Below are 26,128 nucleotides of genomic sequence, written 5' to 3' on the forward strand. Positions count from 1 at the left end.
TTTTTTTTTTTTTTTTTTTTTAACCAGTTTCCTTTTATAGACACTGCATGTATATGGCTGTGAGTAAGAAAAATAGGTGAAGACTGAACATTATGTTTTCATTGGGAAGGACATTTTACTGTTTTTAAGTTTTACTGTTTTACCCATGAAAACAGTTATCAACTCCAAAATATGAATGTATTTCTGATTTACAGATGTCAACAGAACAAAGTCACTAAATGTGACTTCTGCTTTGAGGTGCTGGATGTTTAAATTTAATTTTAAGTATCTAATGAAATTCCTACACATTTTCATTTCACATTACTGAAGGACACAAATTCTTTTAATCAATCCTATTCACTAGTTAATAACAAAAATATAAAATAAACATTTGATTATAAATATGTCTGTTTTCATTTACTGTAACAGGTACTTAGTCCTTACATATAACATAAACCTCTCAAGTCTTCTTAAACAGAACAGAGATACATTATAAGGTAAAAGAAAAATGATAGTTTTATAGGTAAACAGAAAAAAATCAAGAATATACACAGAATAAGACAGTAGTTTTCAAATTACCAATACGCAAAAAAAAATATCTATACCACAGTAAGGAAATTCTGTAAGACTTTGAGGCAAAGGAATACAATAAAATGAAGGGGGAGGGGCACCTGGGTGGCTCAGTGGGTTAAAGCCTCTGCCTTCAGCTCAGCTCATAATCCCAGGAACCTGGGATCGAGCGGCATCAAGCCCCGCATCGGGCTCTCCACTCAGCGGGAAGCCTGCTTCTCTTCCTCTCTCTCTGCCTACTTGTGATCTCTGTCTGTCAAATAAATAAATAAAATCTTTAAAAATAAAATAAAATAAAATAAAATGAAGGGGAAAGTAACTTTCAAAACATTATAAATACTTTACTTCAGGAAATTTGCTTTCAAAGTAACAAAATATGTTCTAATAGATATTTAAATAAAATAACTATTTTTAAATTTTCATTTGCTCTAAAAATGCTTAGTGTAACCAGTTAATTTCTATGTTTACCTGAAGGAATGCATCTTTTCGACTTGCAGGGATGTTCATGAAAAGTATCACATAACTTTCTGAAATTCTGTCAAACAAGGAATCTTGATTCTCTCTGTCAGGCTTAAAAATAAAACATTTTCTGAAATTAAAAGCACTAATATTATAATTTTAAATTGGAATTTGTATGCATAATGTCAGTAATTTTATTTGTTCTTACAAGGCAGATCAGTGAGAATGAGTATGGGTTTGGTATCATGCAGACCTGAATTTGAACACTGGCATTGTTATTCATTAATTTCCTTACCCTGGCTAGTTAATCAGTCCTAGTTTCCTCATCTGTCAAATGTATATAAAATATACATACCTTAAAGTAGCACAGTAAAATAATGACAAGAATCATGTTTAGTTTGACTTTGTCTTTCAGGCACTTAGCACAGTGCCTGGCACACAGAAAGCCCACACACATTTGATAAGTTAATGAAGGTTCCTGCATTAAAGCTGGCATGTAGAGGCAATCAATGACTATTATTTTCTTTTGTCCTATATCTACTCCAACTTATTATCAGTAACTCAGTGTGAAATTAAAGCAGTTATTAGGATGAGACAATCACAGCCAGAATTAGTAAAATTGTGACACAATGGCTAAACTAAGACACAGTAAATATGTTGTAAGAAGAAAGAAATGTATAGATAATAATAATCTCAATATTATAGTCAAATCCTGATAGGATGAACTTGGGAAGATGGTGCAGTAGGGAGCTCCTTCTTTGTTTTTCAGTTTTTCCTTTCATTAGTTGCCTCTCTGAACTTTATTATTTCCTTTCTTCTGCTTATTTTGGATTTCTTTTACTCCTCTTTTTCTAGTTTCTTATGATAAAAGGTGAGGTCATAGTTTTTGAGAACTTATTTCTAATATATTATTTCTAATATAGTTATTTTAATCCTTTAAACTTCTAAATACTGTTTGAGTTACATCCCACAAACTTTATTTTTTAAAGATAATTATTTATTTGACAGAGAGTGTGAGTGCATGAGTAGTGGGGGAGGGGCAGAGGGAGAAGCAGACTCCCTACTGAGCAGGGACCCTGATGCAGGGCTTGATCCCAGGATCCAGAGATCATGACCTCAGCCAAAGGCAGATGCTTAACTGGCTGAGCTACCCAAGCACCCCACATCCCCCAAATTTTAAGTATATTTTCATTAAATTCAAAAATACTTTCTAATTTCTCTATTGATTTCTGGTTTGACCTACAGATATTGAAAAATGTGTTATTTAGTTTCCAAATATTTGAGGATTTTCTGGATACCTTTTTGTTACTCATTTATAATATGATTCCATTTTGGTCTGAAAACATACTATGTTTGACTTGAATTGTTTTAAATTTATTAGGATGTTTTCCTAGCCCAGAAAGTAGCTGATAAATGTTTAATGTGTTCTGTTGTTGCTGGAAGGAATATTTAATAAATGTCAAATTTGATCAATTAAGCTCTTTGACAGTGTTGCTCAGGTCTTCTATATCATTACCGATTTTCTATATAGTCTACCAATTATTGAGAATGAGGTTTTGAAACACCTCAGTATACTTATTAATTTCATTTGCCCTTGAAGTTTTAAGTTTTTATTAAACGTGTTTGAAAGCATTTTTATTAGGTGCACATATATTTAGGATTGTTATATTGATGAATCAACCTTTTTACCATCATACAGTTACTCTTTTTTCCCCTGGTAACATTCTTTGCTTTGAAAACTACACTATACGGTAAGTTCAAAAAAGTTGTAATTTTATAGGTTATATCACTTTTCTTTGTTGTGACATGGGTGGGAATGATGTGTTTTCCAGCTTTCTGAATATTTTTGGGAGCCCAAGTCCCAAGGACAATTTTTAAACATTAAGCATATGGCAATATCACTACCAAAGTTCTTCTAGTCAAACATCATTAGGGAAACTTTTGTCATTAGCCTATCAATTGACCAGCAATTTTTGGAATAACTTTTGTTCTATTAATATCATAATAATAGTAATAATGATGATGATGACGGTGATGATATATTCACTGAACACTTACTATATATATATCTCCATATAAACAAACAAATTTACACGCACTTTCTCATTTAACCCAGAAAACATGTAAATTAGTTGATTTTTTTTTTTAATCTTATGAAAGATTTAGAAAGGTAAATAACTATTCTAGGTCACATCATTTACTAAGTGCATAAACTTGTTTTTGAAAGCCAGATCTCTTAACTCTATTTTATTGATTCCCATATTACATTTATATAGTATTTCACAGTTTACTAGGTATCTTCTTCTTCTTCTTCGTTTTTTTTTTTTTTTTTTTTTTTTTGGTATCTTCTTATTTGTATCACTTTTAATACAGCAACCTTAGGGGGGAAAAAGCAGGGTATATTTTATTTTCTACCTGTTTTGTTTTTTAGAGATGAGATAAGTGATGCTCAGAGAGATTTTTTTGACTAGACCAAACTCTTAAAAATAACTATTTGGGAAAACTAGATTTAAAATTCTAGTTTTCTGGATCCAAGTTCAGTATTTTTTCCTACTAGACCAGGTTACCACTAAATCATGGGCAACAAACAAGGAAAATTTGGTTTTCTATTAATCCTATAACAATTACTGAAATAAGTTAGAGCCACCACACTGAAGCATGCTATATTCTAGAGTATGATTATATATTTTTTCATATTATACTCCAGATAACTAAACTGAACAAGTGGTTCATGGTTTTACCATATTCCACGTATAAAATCAGTATTATTTATCCTTCCAAAGTAAATAGAATTTATGTATTTTGCATCCATTTTAACATATTTAAATATATTATATATATTTAACAATAAACCCTTTTAGAAATAAAATAATAGAGTTTATTGAACTAAACAGATGAAAGAAGAACTGTTCTAGTTAAATCATGGAGAGTTTGCTTCAATTTGCCCCCTTTAGTTCCCAAAGAACACTAGCAGAACACTGACCCAGACAAATATATTGATTCTCAAAACATGACAAAAATCATGACACTAGAAATCTTAGTAAATTATAATGTTTTAAAATTATTACTAAATTATTACATTTTAATTTCAGAAAGCTAGTTTCTAGAGAATAGTTTGATTAAAGATAAAAAATTCTAGGGGCACCTAGGTAACCGGTTAAGCATCCAACTCTTAATCTCAGCTCAAGTCTTGATCTCAAGGTTATGAGTTCAAGGTACACATTGGGCTACCTGCTGGGCATGGAGCCCAATTTAAAAAATGATAAAAAATGATAAAAAAAATTCTAACTCCTTGTTATTGCAAAAATAATCTTATAAATGTAGTGAGTTATTCATATTTTTGTGTTAAGTCTGTGTTTATTCAAAACAATAAAATACTACAATTTCCTGACAAGACAATAACTAGAACACTGCTAGATTATGTTTCTTTCAAAAAAAACTTATTATATATAATCTCAACAGATTTAAGTGGGATGTAATGTTTCTCTGTCTTCATGGGAAAACATAAATTCAGGACCCAGATCTAGAGAAAGAAATTTCAGATAATGTAATTCCTGATTTCACAAATTTCCCTCAGTAATTATTTTTTATTACTGATATGCCATTTCCTATGCATCATCCAGAGCTCCTAACAATACCAGAAATATAGGACAGAGATTCTTAACCTAGAGTAATTCTAACCTATAGTTTATCCTAACATAAAGCACTAACTGAATGGTTTGTATGTAAAACTGGTTAACACACAATTTCTTCATGGTGTAAAATTCCTGTGACAATCCATAAGCAGGTTTGTGTGAGGAATTTGAGCTGGAGAAAGGTGGAGAGTGGAGTCCATTTTCAGGCTTCCTTGATGGGGTGGCACACCTTCTTAAAGCTTAAGGCTGTGATCCCTGGGGTTGATCTTATCTTCCACTCTTCCAGATCCAGAAGTCACACAATGGTATTCACCACTTTTTCCAGGCTCACATATTCTCTAACAGGAGACTCGTGTGCTGTTTATTTCCATTCTCTTATTGTGTCAGATACCTTTCCCAAATATCCAGATGTCTTTCTCTTCTTAATGCTAATTAATTTCTCTTCTTAATGCAATTCTTTCTGAATCAAGTAAAGGCCCTCTCTTCATCTGCTCCGTAGACTATTTTCCAAATGAAACCACCTTCAGTGTCACTGATTTGCAGTGGGTTTTCATTAGCTGTTTTTCACCACATTATAGTACTAAGTTAAGCTACAACTTTATTATTCATTACACTGCTTGATTTCACTGATCTTTCTCTGACTAATGAAGACTCAGATCATTGAAATCCATATTAAAGTTTTAACTCCTATGAAAACACTCTAGATTTTGAATAGGATTTCTAACATGTATGGAATACTAAAAATATAAGTTCTATGAAAAGATCTAGAAAAATATTTTTTGTACCAGTGCCACCTCTACTAAAAAATTAACTGTGTCCCAAATCAACTTAAGAATTAAGTTTAAAAAAATAACATCATACCTTAAATTTATGCAGAAACCACCACCAAAAGGAATCATGTAAAAGAGCAATAGAGGCTTCTGAGAGAAAATGGGCCTTCCAGATTTTGAAAACCTTTTCCTATGGAAAAAAAGATGCATGGAGGTCAAATTAAAATCCATTATAAAACATGTTAATGCAGGGGAGGAGTCAAGATGGCGGAGAAGTAGAAGGCTGAGACTACTTCAGGTAGCGGGAGATCAGCTAGATAGCTTATCTAAAGATTGCAAACACCTACAAATCCAACGGGAGATCGAAGAGAAGAAGAACAGCAACTCTAGAAACAGAAAATCAACCACTTTCTGAAAGGTAGGACTGGCGGAGAAGTGAATCCAAAGCGATGGGAAGATAGACCGCGGGGGGAGGGGCCGGCTCCCGGCAAGCGGCGGAGCAACGGAGCACAAAATCGGGACTTTTAAAAGTCTGTTCCACTGAGGGACATCGCTCCAGAGGCTTAAATGGGGTGAAGCCCATGCAGGGTCAGCGTGGCCTCGGGTTCCGCAGGGTCACGGAAGGATCAGGGGTGTCTGAGTGTCGCAGAGCTTACAGGTATTAGAACGGGGAAGCCGGCTACAGAGACAGAGCCGAGGAGTGAGCTCTAAGCTCGGGGTTACCTTGAACCGGTTGCAGGCTCAGTCAGCTCGGAGCGCAGGCGGAGGCGGTGACAGGAGTAATTGGGCGCTGTTCTCTGAGGGCGCACTGAGGAGTGGGGCCCCGGGCTCTCGGCTCCTCCGGGCCGGAGACCAGGAGGCCGCCATCTTCATTCCCGCCCTCCAGAACTCTACAGAAAGCGCTCAGGGAACAAAAGCTCCCGAAAGCAACCAGATCGGATTACTCAGACCGCCCCGGGTAAGGGCGGTGCAACTCGCCTGGGGCAAAGACACTTGAGAATCACTACAACAGGCCCTCCCCCAGAAGATCAACAAGAAACCCAGCCAGGAACAAGTTCACCTATCAAGGAGTGCAGTTTCAATACCAAGGAGAGCAGCGGAATTCCAGAGGAGGAGAAAGGAAAGCACGGAACTCATGGCTTTCTCCCTATGATTCTTTAGCCTTGCAGTTAATTTAATTTTTTTTTTCTTTTTCAATTTTTTTTTCTTCTTCTGCTTAATTTTTTTTAACTTTTACCCTTTTCTTTTTTTAACGTTTTTTAACTAGTTTATCTAATATATATATATATATATATATATATATATATTTTCCTTTTTATAATTTTTCTTTATTGGTTTTCTTCTTTTAATTCTTTTTTTTTTCTTTCTGAACCTCTTTTTATCCCCTTTTCCTCCCCTCACTATTTGGGATCTCTTCTGATTTGGCTAAAGCATATTTTCATGGGGTTGTGCCACTCTTTTAATATTTTACTTGCTCCTTCATCTACTCTTTACTGGACAAAATGACAAGGCGGAAAAATTCACCACCAAAAAAAGAACAAGAGGCAGTACCAAAGGCTAGGGACCTAATCAATACAGACATGGGTAATATGTCAGATCTAGAGTTCAGAATGACGATTCTCAAGGTTCTAGCCGGGTTAGAAAAAGGCATGGAAGATATTAGAGAAACCCTCTCGGGAGATATAAAAGCCCTTTCTGGAGAAATAAAAGAACTAAAATCTAACCAAGTTGAAATCAAAAAAGCTATTAATGAGGCGCAATCAAAAATGGATGCTCTCACTGCTAGGATAAATGAGGCAGAAGAAAGAATTAGCGATATAGAAGACCAAATGACAGAGAATAAAGAAGCTGAGCAAAAGGGGGACAAACAGCTACTGGACCATGAGGGGAGAATTTGAGAGATAAGTGACACCATAAGACGAAACAACATTAGAATAATTGGGATTCCAGAAGAAGAGGAAACAGAGAGGGGAGCAGAAGGTATATTGGAGAGAATTATTGGAGAGAATTTCCCCAATATGGCAAAGGGAACAAGCACTAAAATCCAGGAGGTTCAGAGAACCCCCCTCAAAATCAATAAGAATAGGTCCACAGCCCATCACCGAATAGTAAAATTTACAAGTCTTAGTGACAAAGAGAAGATCCTGAAAGCAGCCCGGGAAAAGAAGTCTGTAACATACAATGGTAAAAATATTAGGTTGGCAGCAGACTTATCCACGGAGACCTGGCAGGCCAGAAAGAGCTGGCATGATATATTGAGAGTACTAAACGAGAAAAACATGCAGCCAAGAATACTATATCCTAGGCTATCATTGAAAATAGAAGGAGAGATTAAAAGCTTCCAGGACAAACAAAAACTGAAAGAATTTGCAAATACCAAACCAGCTCTACAGGAAATATTGAAAGGGGTCCTCTAAGCAAAGAGAGACCCTAAAAGTAGTAGATCAGAAAGAAACAGAGACAATATAGAATAACAGTCACCTTACAGGCAATACAATGGCACTAAATTCATATCTCTCAATACTTACCCTGAATGTTAATGGGCTAAATGCCCCAATCAAAAGTCACAGGGTATCAGAATGGATAAAAAAACAAAACCCATCTATATGTTGCCTACAAGAAACTCATCTTAAACCTGAAGACACCTCCAGATTTAAAGTGAGGGGGTGGAAAAGAATTTACCATGCTAATGGACATCAAAAGAAAGCTGGGGTGGCAATCCTTATATCAGATCAATTAGATTTTAAGCCAAAGACTATAATAAGAGATGAGGAAGGACACTATATCATACTCAAAGGAACTGTCGAACAAGAAGATCTAACAATTTTAAATATCTATGCCCCTAACATGGGAGCAGCCAACTATATAAACCAATTAATAACAAAATCAAAGAAACACATCGACAGTAATACAATAAGAGTAGGGGACTTTAACACTCCCCTCACTGAAATGGACAGATCATCCAAGCAAAAGATCAACAAGGAAATCAAGGCCTTAAATGACACACTGGACCAGATGGACATCACAGATATATTCAGAACATTTCATCCCAAAGCAACAGAATACACATTCTTCTCTAGTGCACATGGAACATTCTCCAGAATAGATCACATTCTTGGTCCTAAATCAGGTCTCAACTGTTATCAAAAGATTGGAATCATTCCCTGCATATTTTCAGACCACAATGCTCTGAAGCTAGAACTCAATCACAAGAGGAAATTTGGAAAGAACCCAAATACATGGAGACTAAACAGCATCCTTCTAAAGAATGAATGGGTCAACCAGGAAATTAAAGAAGAGTTGAAAAAATTCATGGAAACAAATGATAATGAAAACACAACGGTTCAAAATCTGTGGAACACAACAAAGGCAGTACTGAGAGGAAAATATATAGCGGTACAAGCCTTTCTCAAGAAACAAGAAAGGTCTCAGGTACACAACCTAACCCTACACCTAAAAGAGCTGGAGAAAGAACAAGAAAGAAACCCTAAACCCAGCAGGAGAAGAGAAATCATAAAGATCAGAGCAGAAATCAATGAAATAGAAACCAAAAAAACAATAGAACAAATCAATGAAACTAGGAGCTGGTTCTTTGAAAGAATTAGTAAGATCGATAAACCCCTGGCCAGACTTATCAAAAAGAAAAGAGAAAGGACCCAAATAAATAAAATCATGAATGAAAGAGGAGAGATCACAACTAACACCAAAGAAATACAGACAATTATAAGAACATACTATGAGCAACTCTACGCCAACAAATTTGACAATCTGGAAGAAATGGATGCATTCCTAGAGACATATAAATTACCACAACCAAACCAGGAAGAAATAGAAAGCCTGAACAGACCCATAACCAGTAAGGAGATTGAAACAGTCATCAAAAATCTCCAAACAGGGGCGCCTGGGTGGCTCAGTGGGTTAAAGCCTCTGCCTTCAGCTCAGGTCATGATCCCAGGGTCCTGGGATCGAGCCCCACATTGGGCTCTCTGCTTGGAGGGGAGCCTGCTTCCTCCTCTTTCTCTGCCTGCCTCTCTGCCTACTTGTGATCTCTGTCTGTCAAATAAATAAATAAATAAATCTTAAAAAAAAAAAAAATCTCCAAACAAACAAAAGCCCAGGGCCAGATGGCTTCCCGGGGGAATTCTACCAAACATTTAAAGAAGAACTAATTCCTATTCTCCTGAAACTGTTCCAAAAAATAGAAATGGAAGGAAAACTTCCAAACTCATTTTATGAGGCCAGCATCACCTTGATCCCAAAACCAGACAAGGATCCCATCAAAAAAGAGAACTATAGACCAATATCCTTGATGAACACAGATGCAAAAATTCTCGCCAAAATACTAGCCAATAGGATTCAACAGTACATTAAAAGGATTATTCACTACGACCAAGTGGGATTTATTCCAGGGCTGCAAGGTTGGTTCAACATCCGCAAATCAATCAATGTGATACAACACATTAATAAAAGAAAGAACAAGAACCATATGATACTCTCCATAGATGCTGAAAAAGCATTTGACAAAGTACAGCATCCCTTCCTGATCAAAACTCTTCAAAGTGTAGGGATAGAGGGCACATACCTCAATATTATCAAAGCCATCTATGAAAAACCCACCGCAAATATCATTCTCAATGGAGAAAAACTGAAAGCTTTTCCGCTAAGGTCGGGAACACAGCAGGGATGTCCGTTATCACCACTGCTATTCAACATAGTACTAGAAGTCCTAGCCTCAGCAATCAGACAACAAAAGGAAATTAAAGGCATCCAAATCGGCAAAGAAGAACTCAAACTATCACTCTTTGCAGATGATATGATACTATATGTGGAAAACCCAAAAGACTCCACTCCAAAACTGCTAGAACTTGTACAGGAATTCAATAAAGTGTCAGGATATAAAATCAATGCACAGAAATCAGTTGCATTTCTCTACACCAACAACAAGACAGAAGAAAGAGAAATTAAGGAGTCAATCCCATTTACAATTGCACCCAAAACTATAAGATACCTAGGAATAAACCTAACCAAAGAGACTAAGAATCTATACTTAGAAAACTATAAAGTACTCATGAAAGAAATTGAGGAAGACACAAAGAAATGGAAAAATGTTCCATGCTCCTGGATTGGAAGAATAAATATTGTGAAAATGTCTATGCTACCTAAAGCAATCTACACATTTAATGCAATTCCTATCAAAGTACCATCCATTTTTTTCAAAGAAATGGAACAAATAATCCTAAAATTTATATGGAACCAGAAAAGACCTTGAATAGCCAAAGCAATATTGAAAAAGAAAGCCAAAGTTGGTGGCATCACAATTCCGGACTTCAAGCTCTATTACAAAGCTGTCATCATCAAGACAGCATGGTACTGGCACAAAAACAGACACATAGATCATTGGAGCAGAATAGAGAGCCCAGAAATAGACCCTCAACTCTATGGTCAACTAATCTTCGACAAAGCAGGAAAGAATATCCAATGGAAAAAAGACAGCCTCTTCAATAAATGGTGTTGGGAAAATTGGACAGCCACATGCAGAAAAATGAAATTGGATCATTTCCTTACACCACACACGAAAATAGACTCAAAATGGATGAAGGACCTCAATGTGAGAAAAGAATCCATCAAAATCCTTGAGGAGAACACAGGCAGCAACCTCTTCGACCTCAGCCGCAGCAACATCTTCCTAGGAACATCGCCAAAGGCAAGGGAAGCAAGGGCAAAAATGAACTATTGGGAATTCATCAAGATCAAAAGCTTTTGCACAGCAAAGGAAACAGTTAACAAAACCAAAAGACAACTGACAGAATGGGAGAAGATATTTGCAAATGACATATCGGATAAAGGGCTAGTGTCCAAAATCTATAAAGAACTTAGCAAACTCAACACCCAAAGAACAAATAATCCAATCAAGAAATGGGCAGAGGACATCAACAGACATTTCTGCAAAGAAGACATCCAGATGGCCAACAGACACATGAAAAAGTGCTCCACATCACTCGGCATCAGGGAAATACAAATCACAACCACAATGAGATACCACCTCACACCAGTCAGAATGGCTAAAGTTAACAAGTCAGGAAATGACAGATGCTGGCGAGGATGCGGAGAAAGGGGAACCCTCCTACACTGTTGGTGGGAATGCAAGCTGGTGCAACCACTCTGGAAAACAGCATGGAGGTTCCTCAAAATGTTGAAAATAGAACTACCCTATGACCCAGCAATTGCACTGCTGGGTATTTACCCTAAAGATACAAACGTAGTGATCCGAAGGGGCACGTGCACCCGAATGTTTATAGCAGCAATGTCTACAATAGCCAAACTATGGAAAGAACCTAGATGTCCATCAACAGACGAATGGATAAAGAAGAGGTGGTATATATACACAATGGAATACTATGCAGCCATCAAAAGAAATGAAATCTTGCCATTTGCGACGACGTGGATGGAACTAGAGGGTATCATGCTTAGCGAAATAAGTCAATCGGCGAAAGACAACTCTCATATGATCTCCCTGATATGAGGGAGAGGAGATGCAACATGGGGGGTTAAGGGGGTAGGAGAAGAGTAAATGAAACAAGATAGGATTGGGAGGGAGACAAACCATAAGTGACTCTTAATCTCACAAAACAAACTGAGGGTTGCTGGGGGGAGGGGGGTTGGGAGAAGGGAGGTGGGGTTATGGACATTGGGGAGGGTATGTGCTATGATGAGTGCTGTGAAGTGTGTAAACCTGGTGATTCACAGACCTGTACCCCTGGGGATAAAAATATATGTTTATAAAAAATAAAATTAAAAAAAAAACATGTTAATGCAAATAGGCTTTATAAAGAATATGTATTCAGTGGTTATAGACTAGCGTTTTTCAAAAGAAATTTAATTGTGCCATATATGTAAAATTAAATTTTCTAGTAGCCACTTTATAAAAAAATAAAAGTTGAAATTAATTTTAATGACATATTTTAATCAATCATTTCAACATATGGGCATTAAATTTTTTCTTTTTTTTTCAGATTTTATTTATTCATTTGAGAGACAGAGAACACATGAGTGAGGGAAGGGCAGAGGGAGAGAGAGAGAATTCTCAAGCAGAGTCCCTGCTGAATGCAGAGCCAGACATGGAGCTTGATCCCAGGACCCTGGGATCATGACCTGAACTGAAGGCAGATGCTTAACCACCCAAGTCATCCAGGTGCCTCGGGCATTAAATTCTTAATGAAATATTTTACATTCCTTTGTAGTAATAGGTCTTTTACATACTGTATATATTTTATACTTATAGCACATCCCAGTTTGAATAATAAATTTTCATTGTAAATATGAGATCGGTTTTCAGACTTCAAAAATACAGAGTTGTGATTTTGCTCCAACCAAAATTGAAAGTTTACAATAACTGAATCAAGTATTAGTTTTAAAATTTATATATAAATTAAGAGATAAAATAAAAAATTCATCTCAGTTACATTAACCACATTTCATATATTCAAAAATTATACTTGCCTAATAGCCATTGAAATGACAGTGTAGGCTAGACAAAGAACAGCAAACTCCAAGGTACATGCTACAATTTCCCTTTTATTCTAAAGACAGGTATCTTGGAATTCTATCCCAACAAGCTCTGTCATAAGTTTAGACCCCATTCAAATATACTCTTAAAGAAATTAATAAAAATTGTCACATAAGGTTAAATCCATTTTCCATGACTATAAATCTTGGTTTGAATAGGCACATTCAATAGACCATTTTTATCTTATTTATTTACTACAAGTTTTTAAATACCAGAGTCAATATAGTTCAAGACTTACTTTAATGAAATCCATAGGTAAGAATTCCTGTTCCTCAACACATGTCTATAGAAAGGACATCACACAGCCTTTTTTTCTTTTAAAGATATTTTATTATATAAATTGTGAGGCAGCCAAGTCTAAATTATTTACAGTGAATTCCAATAGTCAAAATCATCTGATAATAAGATATTTCATCTCTTCAGATAAGTAGTTATGAATTGGAGTTTTTAAATTAACATATAACGTATTATTTGTTTCAGGGGTACAGGTCTGTAAATCATCAGTCTTACATGATTCACAGCACTTACCATCGCACACACCCTTCCCAATATCCATCACCCAACCACCCCATCTCTCCTTCCCCCCAACCTTCCCCTCCAACAACCCTCAGTTTGCTTCCTGAGATTATGAGTCTCTTAGGGTTTGTCTCCCTCTCTGGTTTCATCTTGTTTCATTTTTCCCTCCCTTTCCCTATGATCCTCTGTTTCTCAAATTCCTCATATCAGTGAAATCATATGATAATTGTCTTTCCCTGATTGACCTACTTCACTTAGCCTAATATTCTCAGTTCCATCCATGTCATTGCAAATGGCAAGATTTTGGATATTTTGATGGTTGCATAGTATTGTATATGCATATGTATATGTATACCTCATTGTATATGTATACCTCATCTTCTTTATCCATTCATCTGTTGATGAACATCTAGGCTCTCTCTAGTTTTGCTATTGCGGACATTGCTGCTGTAAACATTTGGGTACACGTGCCCCTTTGGATCACTACATTTGTATCTTTAGGGTAAATACCCAGTAATGCAATTGCTGGGTTGTATGGTGGCTCTTTCAACTTTTTTAAGAACCTCCATACTGTTTTCTAGAGTGGTTGCACCAGCTTGCATTCCCACCAACAGTGTGGGAGGGTTCTCCTTTATACCCATCCTCACCAACACGTGCATTTCCTGACTGGTTAATTTTAATCATTCTGACTGGTGTGAGGTGGTATCTCATTGTGGTTTTGATCTGTATTTTGGATTTGATTTGTATTTTCCTAGTGCTGAGTGATGCTGAGCACTTTTTCATGTGTCTGTTGGCCATTTGGATGTCTTCTTTGCAGAAATGTCTGTTCATGTCTTCTGCCCATTTCTTGATTGAATTCTTTGTTCTTCGGGTGTTGAGTTTGGTAAGTTCTTTATAGACTTTGGATATTAGCCCTTTATCTGATATGTCATTTGCAAATATCTTCTCTCATTCTGTCAGTTGTCTTTTGGTTTTGTTGACTGTTTCCTTTGCTGTGCAAAAGCTTTGATCTGATGAAGTCCCAATAGCTCATTTTGCCCTTGCTTCCCTTGCCTTTGGTGATGTTTCTAGGAAGAAGTTGCTGCAGCTGAGGTCGAAGAGGTTGCTGCCTGTGTTCTCCTCAAGGATTTTGATGGATTCCTTTCTCACATTGAGGTCTTTCAGCCATTTGGAGTCTATTTTTGTGTGTGGTGTAAGGAAATGGTCCAGTGTCATTTTTCTGCATGTGGCTGTCTAATTTTCCCAACACCATTTATTGAAGAGACTGTCTTTTTTCCACTGGATATTCTTTCCTGCTTTGTCAAGGATTAGTTGACCATAGAGCTGAGGGTCCATTTCTTGGCTCTCTATTCTGTTCCATTGATCCATGTGTCTGTTTTTGTGCCAGCACCATACGGTCTTGATGATTACAGCTCTGTAATAGAGCTTGAAGTCTTGAATTGTGATCCTGCCAACTTTGGTTTTCTTTTTCAACATTCCTCTGGCTATTCAGGGTCTTTCCTGGTTCCATATAAATTTTAGGATTATTTGTTCCATTTCTTTGAAAAAAGTTGATGGTATTCTGATAGGGATCACATTAAATGTGCAGATTGTCCTAGGTAGCATAGATATTTTCACAGTATTTTCTTCCAGTCCATGAGCACGGAACATTTTTCCATGTTTTCTTTCCATTTTTCCATTTTTTCCATGTTTTCTTTGTGTCTTCCTCAATTTCTTTCATGAGTACTCTATAGTTTTATGAGTACAGATTCTTTGCCTCTTTGGTTGGATTTATTCTTAGGTATCTTATGGTTTGGGGTGGAACAGTAAGTGGGATGAACTCCTTAATTTCTCTTTCTTCTGTCTTGTTGTTGGTGTATAGAAATACAACTGGTTTCTGTGCATTAATTTTATATCCTGATTTTTATACCAAAAAGATTAGTTATCATGTATTCTGTGGGGGCACTTCTCTTCCACAGGCCACTAATTATAGTATGGAGTACATAAAGTAACGGCTTCAATTTAGTACTTAGTACTTAACAGTTTAGATTTAGTATTTTTTCATTACAAAGAACATATGTGAAGTACATAAAGAAAAAAGTAGAAAATTGAAATTCCAGGGGCGGGGGGAGGAACAATAACCTTGTTTAAATTATTTGCAAACTTCAAGCAAAGATAATTTTAACTGTACACTAACTGCACAATTGCTTCCATTCTAATTTTATGTTTAGTATTACTAACTTCCTTTTTCAGTAAAATTTCAAATTCTTTAAAATATATCAATATTTAGCCAAAACAACCAAAAAAGTGGAAATTGGCTTAAAAAAACAAAACAAAACCCAAACCCAGTTTTAAAAATTAAATGATTCTCTCCTCTCCCCTCCCCACTTTGTGATACTTTTTTGATTCAAGTAACTATAAATACACCTTAAAACCTAGATTATTTGGTTCTAACACTGAGTCTAGGTTGGACAAAATTACTTCTAATTTTCTATCAGTTTCGATTCACATATATCAGTATGCTTGTGGCTTAGCTTTCTCCTCTGATTCACAGTATAGTTCATTTTTCACTCATTTTAATTTAATAAAATTTTTACTGAGTATCAACCTGTAGCACAGTTCTGTTCTGGATGGTACAGAGGATAATGTACACTTTCTCTCACAAAGGAACTTAATGACTGTATGCCCAGGAATGTGTTTAGATGGGTTTAGGTGAATTCATCAATTCCATGGATTCCCATACCTTCAATCATGTAATAGTAAACCCATACTCTTCTTGCTCCAAGTTTCAGATCCATAAGTTTGATCTCTTAGTCTGTTACTATAAGCATTTCTATGAAATAACATTTCCTGATATTTTTATTTTCCTATACTCACTTATATTCTCTTTGGTCTAACGTCATTATCTCTTTTTTTAATGTCATTGCATTCTACATACTATAGTAAGCCAATTTAAATTCTTTTTTGAAATCATGTAGGAGTATTAACAAATAAAACACTGGTGTCTATGCGTAGATATGCCCAGAAGCTTGTCATACTCCACCTGTCCCCTTCCCATATCTACTTCCACTCCTCACTTTCCTATTTCTTTCAATAATGTCAGTATCCCTAAACTAACCATATTAATAATTCCTTATAGCTGTACATCTCTGCCTTGTTTATCTGATTTGTGTTAGATGTACAGGCATCCATATTTAAAATATAGTACCATCTTAGAACATGGAATGTTAGAAAGAATATTATAGATTACCCAGAACATTTATAAACTTATTTTAACAACAACAATTTAGCAATTTCTTTTTGTAACAATAAAGCCTTTTTTTCTAAGGAAACTGTGGAAAATATAGTCAGAGAAAGAAATAAACAGGCTCATGATCCAGGCATAACTACAATTAGCATCTATAGTTTTTCTCTATAAAAATGGGATTGGGTGATCATATAAAGGGGGCAGACTAAGCCTTTACTCTCACCAAAATCCCACAAAATACAAAAGAGAATTGAAAGACATTTGCATTAGTATGAAAAATAAGAGAGTATCACTACTAAATCATTCTAGATATAGTTGTCAGTTGAGGTAATCTGTAGTTGCCTGAGAGGTATATAGAAGACCCAAATCAAGTCAATCACACTCTATTTCTTAGAACATTGCATCTTGAAGAGAGTGAAAAAAAAAGGGGGGGTTAAGTGATTGATTATACTTCTTATGATGAACTACAGTGGGAGCGAAAACAGGGATTTTGTGTTGAGAAATGAAGAGGCACAGGAAAGTTGGAGGGGAGAGATGGGGAGAGATGGAGAGATAAAGGATGGGGAGGTGAAGGATGGACTTGGCCCCCCTCTAGGAGGGCTTTAGGAAATTCCAAGTCCAAGTCCACCCAGAGAACTATCTGGAAGGAATCTGCCTGGGGTACGAGGAACATTGTTGAAGCCTGCAGGAAACAGAAACCTTGTTAGGTGACCACCTAATATTTAAGCAGGAAATCAATATCAGGTACCACCCAACTTTCATTCTATGCTTGGCAAGCAATGGGCAATGATCTAGTTACTGTCCTATGCCTGCAGTACTTCAATTAGCTATCTTATAGGGATATTACTCAAAAATTCCCAAGATACATGGAGGCTCAAAAGGTGGCATTGTGGAGAAGGGCTCTCATAAGTTATTCTGGGGTCAAAATAAGCAGACTAAAATCTCTTGAGCTGATAAAGCAGGCAGAGGGAGGGGAAAACACTTGTTACAGTCACATGCCAAGACAATGCTAGCACCCTCAGACCCCTGAAGTGGTAACACAGAATCTAATACATTTTTTTCTGGTGATCAAGGTAGTAAGCATCACTGGTCTTTTCCTGACAGACTTAATGCCCTCAAAATTCAATCATGCTTATCACCTAATTTGTCATAGCTTTAAATAAAAGTCTGATTCATTATATTATATTCTTAAAATGTATCATACAATAAAAATAATGTTTACGTACATCAAAGTTATGGGCTTTTAAAATAAAAAGATAAATTTGTTCAGCATCCAAATGTCTGGGTAGCTGAGTAAGCTCATTTGTTTTGAATCCTGAGAAGGTGAAACCCTAGAAAGAAGGAAATAGCACACAGTGGTCATTACTTTACCCTTTCCAGTATTATAGTCCCAGAGGACTACAGAAGACAGATAAATATTTAACCATAACTAATTAACATAATTATTTTACTTCCATTTATTAAGATAAGTGAAAACTTTTCATTGTACCTTAAAAAATCTTCCTATTTTCTGATTCTCTCAAATTAAGAACCCTGGCACATTCATATGCCAAATTCAAAAGCAAAATAAAATCGTATTTCAGAACCAACTTTCACAACTCGAATGATCAGAATTTTAGCTAGACTACCCATAAGGAAGGGGAAGGCAGAAGGAAAAAGCTTCTATGCTTGTTTCCACCTCTCTCTCTTAGAGCACCATCTATATTTATAGCTATATCTATATTATTATAAACATTCCTTATTTCTATATAATACTCCTGATACATAATCTTATAGAATAGAAATTTTAAATACCTCTACAGTCTTCTTTGTCTCCATTTCATCTGAAAGCTGGAAAACATTTAAAATAAAATCTTTAAAATTCTAAATTAAATTTTTTATTTCGTAAATTTGTTAATTGTGTGTGTGCATTATACGTGTATGTGTGTGTGTGTTTATCTCCTACTGAAGCCTAGAATGCTGTCACTCTGCTAGATGGTAGGAATACAAAGATGGTCCTTGCGCTCAGGCTAGTCATAGTTCAGGAGAGGAATCAGATACATACACAAACAAAACAGAGAGATAAGAGCTATAATAAGAAATATAAAACTACTTATTGCACTTTTGGTTCACTGGGAAATAGACTCTGAGGTGGAGTTTAGTACTCAGAATGTCTATGGGAGTGCCTTTGGGCTCAACATCCACAGAAGGAAAGGGAAGAAGCATAATCGGGAAGTTGGAAAAATCAGCTATGATACAAGTCTAACAGCTTCCATGGACTCTAAAAAGGGCTCTAGAGCTGAAAGGGCCTGTCACAGTTGTCCTGCATTTGGTTGAAAGAGCCATTCAGTTGAAAGGTCTTTCTGCCCCCAGCTTGATCAGTCATTGGATGTAGGTTGTTCCTGAAAGGGAATGTCTTTGGAAGAGGATGTTCTTTGTAGGTGAAGCAACCCTGAAGGGACTGATAGCTGAAGGGTGCACCACTAACAGCACTCTTAGCAGCTAGGACAACAGATTCATCCTTGACGGGGAATCTGGGCTGTGCATCTCTATGTCCACCATACTACTTTACACAGAGAATAAATAGCCTTCTGTATACATTAGTTATTGATCACTTGACATGTTGATAAATTGTTTATTAATTTCCACATCCCCATTTCTTCCAGAAATAACTAAGCTCACAGGCAAATCATACACATACACACATACACATTATATAATACACATATTATAAGAGGAAATGACATAGGAAACAAATTTGAAGAATGATAACAGATTGCTAACAGAAAGAGAATGACATTATTGTCATTAAAAAAAGTACACAAAGGAATAAAAACAGATTACTTAGGCAAAATAAAATCAATTTTCATTTAATAAGAAAGAAGGCTGTGTGCTTGAGAGTTATAGATATCATTAATCAATGAGAATGGGGTCATATTTAGAAAGATGTTAATGTTAATCTCAAAGTCCTAGCTTTATTTTGCAGGAAGCAAGGAAACACTGAAAGTTTTCAAGGAGCACAATAATAGTAACACAAAACTAGTTCTTCATCATACAACCTGGAAAAGATATTACAAAAATGCAAATAATATGTGTTAAAAGTCCAAATTAAAAAAATCAATAAAACATATTTAGCAATAAAAATAATTAAAATTTTTGTTAGTATAATTTATCTAAAGGTCATTGCAATAGATCCTCAAAAATTATCTGATAAAATCCAGAAGTCAAAAATTTTGAAATTCTTTTGAAAATTAAAAAAAAAAAAAAGAAATTACCAGTGTTTTCATGTTCCCACAACCCAGAATGGACTACTGTTGACATTTTAGTATTTGCTTACAACTATGTTATAAAATAAAATTTGAAATTTATTCAACAAAGTATAAAGTTCAGATTTCCTTTTTACCATAATCTCTACAGTTCTATTCATGTGTTCCCCCCCTTCCTTGAAAGAGTCACTATTATTTGTTTCATTTGCATCCTTCCGATCCCATTAACATATTTATATATATGTGTGTGTATATACATTTAAAGAATATAAACACTTCTTATGTGTTTTTCAAATGTAAAGAAATGGTATCAACTGTACATATTATTTGGTAATTTGCCTTTTTTTCACTTAATATTATGTTTTGACAATCTACCCAAGTTGACATTTATGAAATCTGTTAATTTCCACATAGCTTTTCTACCAACCTACCTATTCCCCTCTGCAAAATATAAATAATAATTAAATCAACAGAAGTTCATAGTTGACTTTTGCCAAACATCCAAAGAACAAATGATATCCACACACATATATGGATAACAAATGATATCCCTATATAACTACCATGCTCCATAGTCTACAGACTAGAAAAAGAAATAAAACTAAGTAGTTCATTTTCTGGGGTTAGTATAATTTTGATACCAAAACCAAAAGAAAATCATATCTTATCAAACACAGATGCAACTAGCCACACAAAACAATAACACATCAAATCCAGTAATGCAATAAAAAAGTATAACCTAATATAAGAATGTCTCAACTCCGGAAAAGTTATTAATGTAATCTGCCACAAAGATTAAAGGTTGAAAGTAGCTTCTGCTATCATCACAGTGGATTATTTTCCTCTCCATTTCAAACCATGAAGTTCTTTTTCAAGTGTTTGAGCACAGTGATACCTGTATCTAGATCTCTAACTGATTTATATCTAATCTACATCACATCCTCAAAGCTTTAATAAACTAGGAATAGAAATAAATTTCATTAATCTAAAAAAAGACAGCTATTTAAACATTTAAAATGATGCTTGATAGCAAAGTACTAGCATTCTTTCCAAATCAAAGACAAGATGAGAAACCACTAACATTCCTGAATAATATGCATATGCCAAAAATAATTTCCTTTATGCCAACAATAAGCCATTTAATAAAATAATGGAAAAACAATTTCACTGATATTAGTAACAAAAATTTAAGATACCTAAGAATAAATTTAACAGGGAATGTTTAGAACTTATATGAAGAAAATCACAAATTTACTGATGACCTAAAAGAAAATCTTTGTTTTACCTTCTTACACAAAAATAAACACCAGATAGGGACGCCTGGGTGGCTCAGTTGGTTAAGCAGCTGCCTTCGGCTCAGGTCATGATCCCAGCGTCCTGGGATCGAGTCCCACATCGGGCTCCTTGCTCATCAGGGAGCCTGCTTCTCCCTCTGCCTCTGCCTGCCATTCTGTCTGCCTGTGCTTGCTCTCTCTCCCTCTCTCTCTCTGACAAATAAAAAAATAAAATCTTTAAAAAAAAAATAAACACCAGATAAAGAATCAAATACACGAACACAAATATCTGTAATAATAATAGAACAGAGGGGCGCCTGAGTGGCTCAGTGGGTTAAAGCCTCTGCCTTCGGCTCAGGTCATGATTCCAGGGTCCTGGGATCAAGCCCCGCATCAGGCTCTCTGCTCAGCGGGGAGCCTGCTTCCCTCTCTCTCTCTCTCTGCCTGCCTCTCTGCCTGCTTGTGATCTCTGCCTGTCAAATAAATAAATAAAATCTTTAAAAAAAAAATAGAACAGAACACAAGTGAATATATGTAGGATCTTGTGACAAAGAAACTCTTCTCTAATATGGCACTAAAGGCAGAAAACTTCAATAGAAAATTATAGATCCATAAAAATGTAAAATTCTATATAACAAAAAACACTTCTTAAAGGCGACAAAGAAATACATATTACTGAAAGGGTTAATATTTTTAAAGCCTAAAGAGCTCTTAGAAACAAAAAAAACCAATAGCCAAAAAAATGGACAAATTTCATTAATAGGCAATTCACAGTAAAAAAAACACAAAGACTAAGAAAAACCTGAAATATCAACTTCATTAGTAAAACATATATAATTGATAAGATTTAGGCTTATCAACTGTGCAAACATTAAAAAATATGGTATTAAATGTTGACAAGGAAATGGATAAGAGATCAATCACAAACCCTATTGTTACAAATATAAATTGGTACTGCCTTTCTAGAGAACAATTTGGCAATACGTATCAAAACACTTAGATTTTCACATTTCTTTTCCTATGTGGTTCCACTTCTGGAAATTTATCTTAAGAAAATAATCATGGATAAGCACAATCTTCAGTTCCAAATATGTTCAGAGTAGCTTTGTAAATAATAGTGAATGAAAACTACCTTTACTTTTAAGATGGTGGAGAAGAAGTTTATTAATGAAAATTTCATATTACATTTAATGAATTACAAATATATAATTTACTTTGAATTTTTTAAAAGAAAATAAAAATGCAAGTGACAAGTGTGATTTATCTATGAATGATAGAATTAGGATATTTATCCTTTCTACTGCTTAATAATTTCTTCTAATTTTCTAAAATGACTACTTTAGTCATAATCAGGAAAAGATAATTTTGAAAATTGAAAAATAATATATAATGAGATGGAGAGACTAGTGGTGGCATTTAAAGTCTTTATAGCTTTAACATTATATAATTTTAGAATGTATTTTCGAAAAGGACTAACTTTCTAAAAGTAATTCAAAGTCTATCATGAGAGACTATGGACTCTGGGAAACAAACTGAGGGTTTTAGAAGGGAAGGGGACTGAGGGTATGGGTGAGCCTGGTGATGGGTATTAAGGAGGGCACGGATTGCATGGAGCACTGGGTGTTATATGCAAACAATAAATCAGGGAACACTGTATCAAAAACTATGTACTGTATGGTGACTAACATAACATAATTAAAAACAAAACAAAATAGAAGTCTATTATAATTCTAATCAAACTCCCTAAGAGACTTTTTTTAAAAAAATGACAAAGCAATTTTGAAGGTAATCAATAGGAATTATTATTTTTTTTCTAAAGGAAGAGGACTGATATGGAAACTGTACTACTAAGCATAGGTTATTATAATTATTAAATAACTGGAGTTTGAATGTATACATTAAATTAAGTCTTCAAGTAACTTACAGTAATGTGAAAATGCCAACATTCTAATATGGAGTGTGTAAAGAAGATGAGTCTAGCTATTTTAAAAAACACACAGATAGATACAAAAGTAGACAATAAAAGACTAACAGGAAAATTTAAAAAATTCTATCAGTGTTTATCTGTGAAATTATAATAATTTTCTGTGAAAATATAATTTTTCAAGGAAGATGAAAACAAATACCGTACCATTATCTTCTTTCTCCTATGGTACTTCCTTAGAAATGTTTTGTATCTTTCCAAATTTCCTTTAGAACCTTTAAAAGAATGAGACATATATGTACAGACATATATATCTTTAAAAGTAAAAAAAAATTTAAATGCTTTAAAGAAATTACACATAAAACTATTCATGAGATCAGCTATTTTGATCAGCATAATGCTAGACACACACCCTTAGTTGAATGAATAAATATCGTATCTTCTGTTTCCTCTCTTTAGAAATGTCATGCTCCAACTAATATCTTTTGTACTTACCCCTAAATCTAAAGTTTTACCTCAATCCCTTCCTACAGAACAACCCCACGTTTTTCACATAGCTCAGCTACTTATGTCTGGTTGCTTCATGGCCACCTTAAATTCAGTACTTTCGATCAAGTCTTAGTGAAAGGTTATGAGGGACAACTTTGAAGCCAGGTAACCCAGACTTGAGTCCAAACTCCAGATATTTACATATTGAGGAAAATGAGCATATACAAAATTATTTTTTGAAAGTGCACACCTGTGCTCGCTCACTCTATGTCTCCCTCCCTCTCTCTCTCTCTCTCTCTATACATATATGTATATAGCTTATATAATTTCAAAGATATTTTTAAAATTTAGAAAATGATTAAAAAATGCAATAAGAAAATTTAAAATAAAACAGTAGTGAATTTAATAGTAGTATACTAAACAAATTCTCAGAATTTGAAAAACCAAGGTCCAAAAAAGATATTAAATATTTAAGTAATATAATTAATTAAATGTATTTAATACATAGAAAATACTTTTTAAGTACAACTAATATTATCATTTTTAAGGCTTGTATTATGAGAAGTTTGCTCATTGCATAAAGAATGATACAAGAATCACCACTAGTATCTAAAACTATTCTGGAATTATTAATAAATACAACTAGGTGAGAAAAATGTTATATAAATACTGAAAAGAAGTGAAAATGATTGTTACTGGAAGATATGCTTTTCCCTCAGTCTGCACTTTTTTACCACTGAATTCTAAACACTTCCTACAAGTTAACCTAGCTCATGCAGCTCAATTTACTTTGGGTTTTACATGGTTCTTTTCTTATGTTCTGACCCTTACTGGCTTGCTCGTCTCTACTACCAATACAGAATTGATCCAACCCTGTTTCCTTGATACTCAGCCACCTCCGCTGCAGCTGAACAAAGTTCACAACTATTTTAGGGTGTTCCGACAACACTTTCATTAAACCCATATGCTCATGTTCAGCTAAAAATCTTGATTGAACTATGTTGAAATGAAGCAGTTTTTAAAAATAAAATAATGTTTATGTTCTCAGATATTTTATACCTTAGGATTTCTATTCTTTATGAGAATGCACACAGACACACACAACTGACCATTACTTTACTCATAAAAAATAAGATTTACTTGTATCAAAAGTTATGCTCTTCCACTCAAATATTTTAGAGGCATGGCTTTTCAAAAGAACTGAACATTCCCCTAATCTTGACTCCATGGCCATGACTGCCTCATGTATTCGAGGGACTGTTCCCCACAGATGTGTATAAATTGAAGTAAATGAACTATCTTCTTTTATTTTCTTCACAGTGTGTAACCATTCATCACTATTTCCAAAATGGATTTCCCTTGGCCAGTAATCCTGCAAAAAATGTGAGAGAATATAACCTAAGTCATTTTTAATGAATTTAAATAATAGAGTTTTAAATCAATGAACTAAAATTGAGATTTAATTCCACAGCATTACATTCTTTATATTATTGAAGTATAATTGGCATATAATGTTATATTAGTTTCAGGTGTCCAACACACTATACAACACAGCATTACTTTTCATTAAATGCATTTAAAAATTGTGAAATAATCATAAACTTCAGAAGTTTCAGATATTTTACAAAAAACTTTTCTGAAAATAATTTGCTTACTTGACTGATGTCCCATCATCTTTGAATACATTATTGTGTATTTCCTAAAACCAAAACCATTCTACATAATCAAAATATAACCATCAGAATTAGGAAATTGTCATTGATACATTGGTCCTATCTAAGTCTCAGACTCTTATCTCGGACTCAAGTCTTATCAACTAAACCAGTAATGCCCTTTATAGCAAAAGGATTTTTAATTCAGTATCACATGATTACATTTGGGCTTCATATGTCTTGAGTCTCCTTCAGTCTAAAAATTCTCCAGTCTTTTATTTTATTTATTTATTTATTTATTTGACAGACAGAGATCACAAGTAGGCAGAGAGGCAGGCAGAGAGAGAGAAAGGAGGAAGCAGGCTCCCTGCTGAGCAGAGAGCCCGATGCGGGGCTCGATCCCAGCACCCTGGGATCATGACCTGAGCCCAAGGCAGAGGCTTTAACCCACTGAGCCACCCAGGTGCCCCTCTCCAGTCTTTTCTTAACCTCCACATATTTAAAACCAGGAGTTCACAATGAAACCTGAAATTCCAATTCCAGACAGCCTAGTTTTCTCTTTTTCCATATTACAATTACCATCTCTAATAGTGAAAAATCTAGTTGCCATGATCTTTAATGTACGTACTTACTTGATCAATCTTTTCAGGTAATCACTCTCTCCCACCCACTTCAAGCCTCTTTTTTATATGTAGATGCCCTTTTCATCCTGCTTGGACTCTGACATCCAATCCTAGGCTGCCAATTCTGTAGGGACACCTTTGTTACCCTACTTGGGCTCTGACTTCCCATATAAGCCACAGCATACCTCCACACCTCCAT

General features: G+C 35.0%; 1 protein-coding gene across 1 annotated transcript in view; it reads right to left on the minus strand.

The window, feature by feature from the left end:
* Positions 1-26,128, minus strand: part of LOC111159976 (family with sequence similarity 227 member B) — a 187,137-nt gene that overhangs the window by 154,776 nt on the left and 6,233 nt on the right. Inside the window, exons 3-8 of the mRNA XM_022522703.1 lie at positions 24,795-25,026; positions 23,373-23,440; positions 18,517-18,552; positions 17,949-18,053; positions 5,505-5,603; positions 1,018-1,119 (exon numbers count right to left, since the gene is read on the minus strand). Of these exons, the coding sequence (XP_022378411.1) occupies positions 1,018-1,119; positions 5,505-5,603; positions 17,949-18,053; positions 18,517-18,552; positions 23,373-23,440; positions 24,795-25,026 (642 nt within the window). The remainder of the gene's footprint in view (positions 1-1,017; positions 1,120-5,504; positions 5,604-17,948; positions 18,054-18,516; positions 18,553-23,372; positions 23,441-24,794; positions 25,027-26,128) is intronic.

Source organism: Enhydra lutris, unplaced genomic scaffold, assembly GCF_002288905.1.
Source record: "Enhydra lutris kenyoni isolate GAN:26980312 unplaced genomic scaffold, ASM228890v2 scaffoldscaffold4, whole genome shotgun sequence".
Classification (NCBI taxonomy): domain Eukaryota; kingdom Metazoa; phylum Chordata; class Mammalia; order Carnivora; family Mustelidae; genus Enhydra; species Enhydra lutris.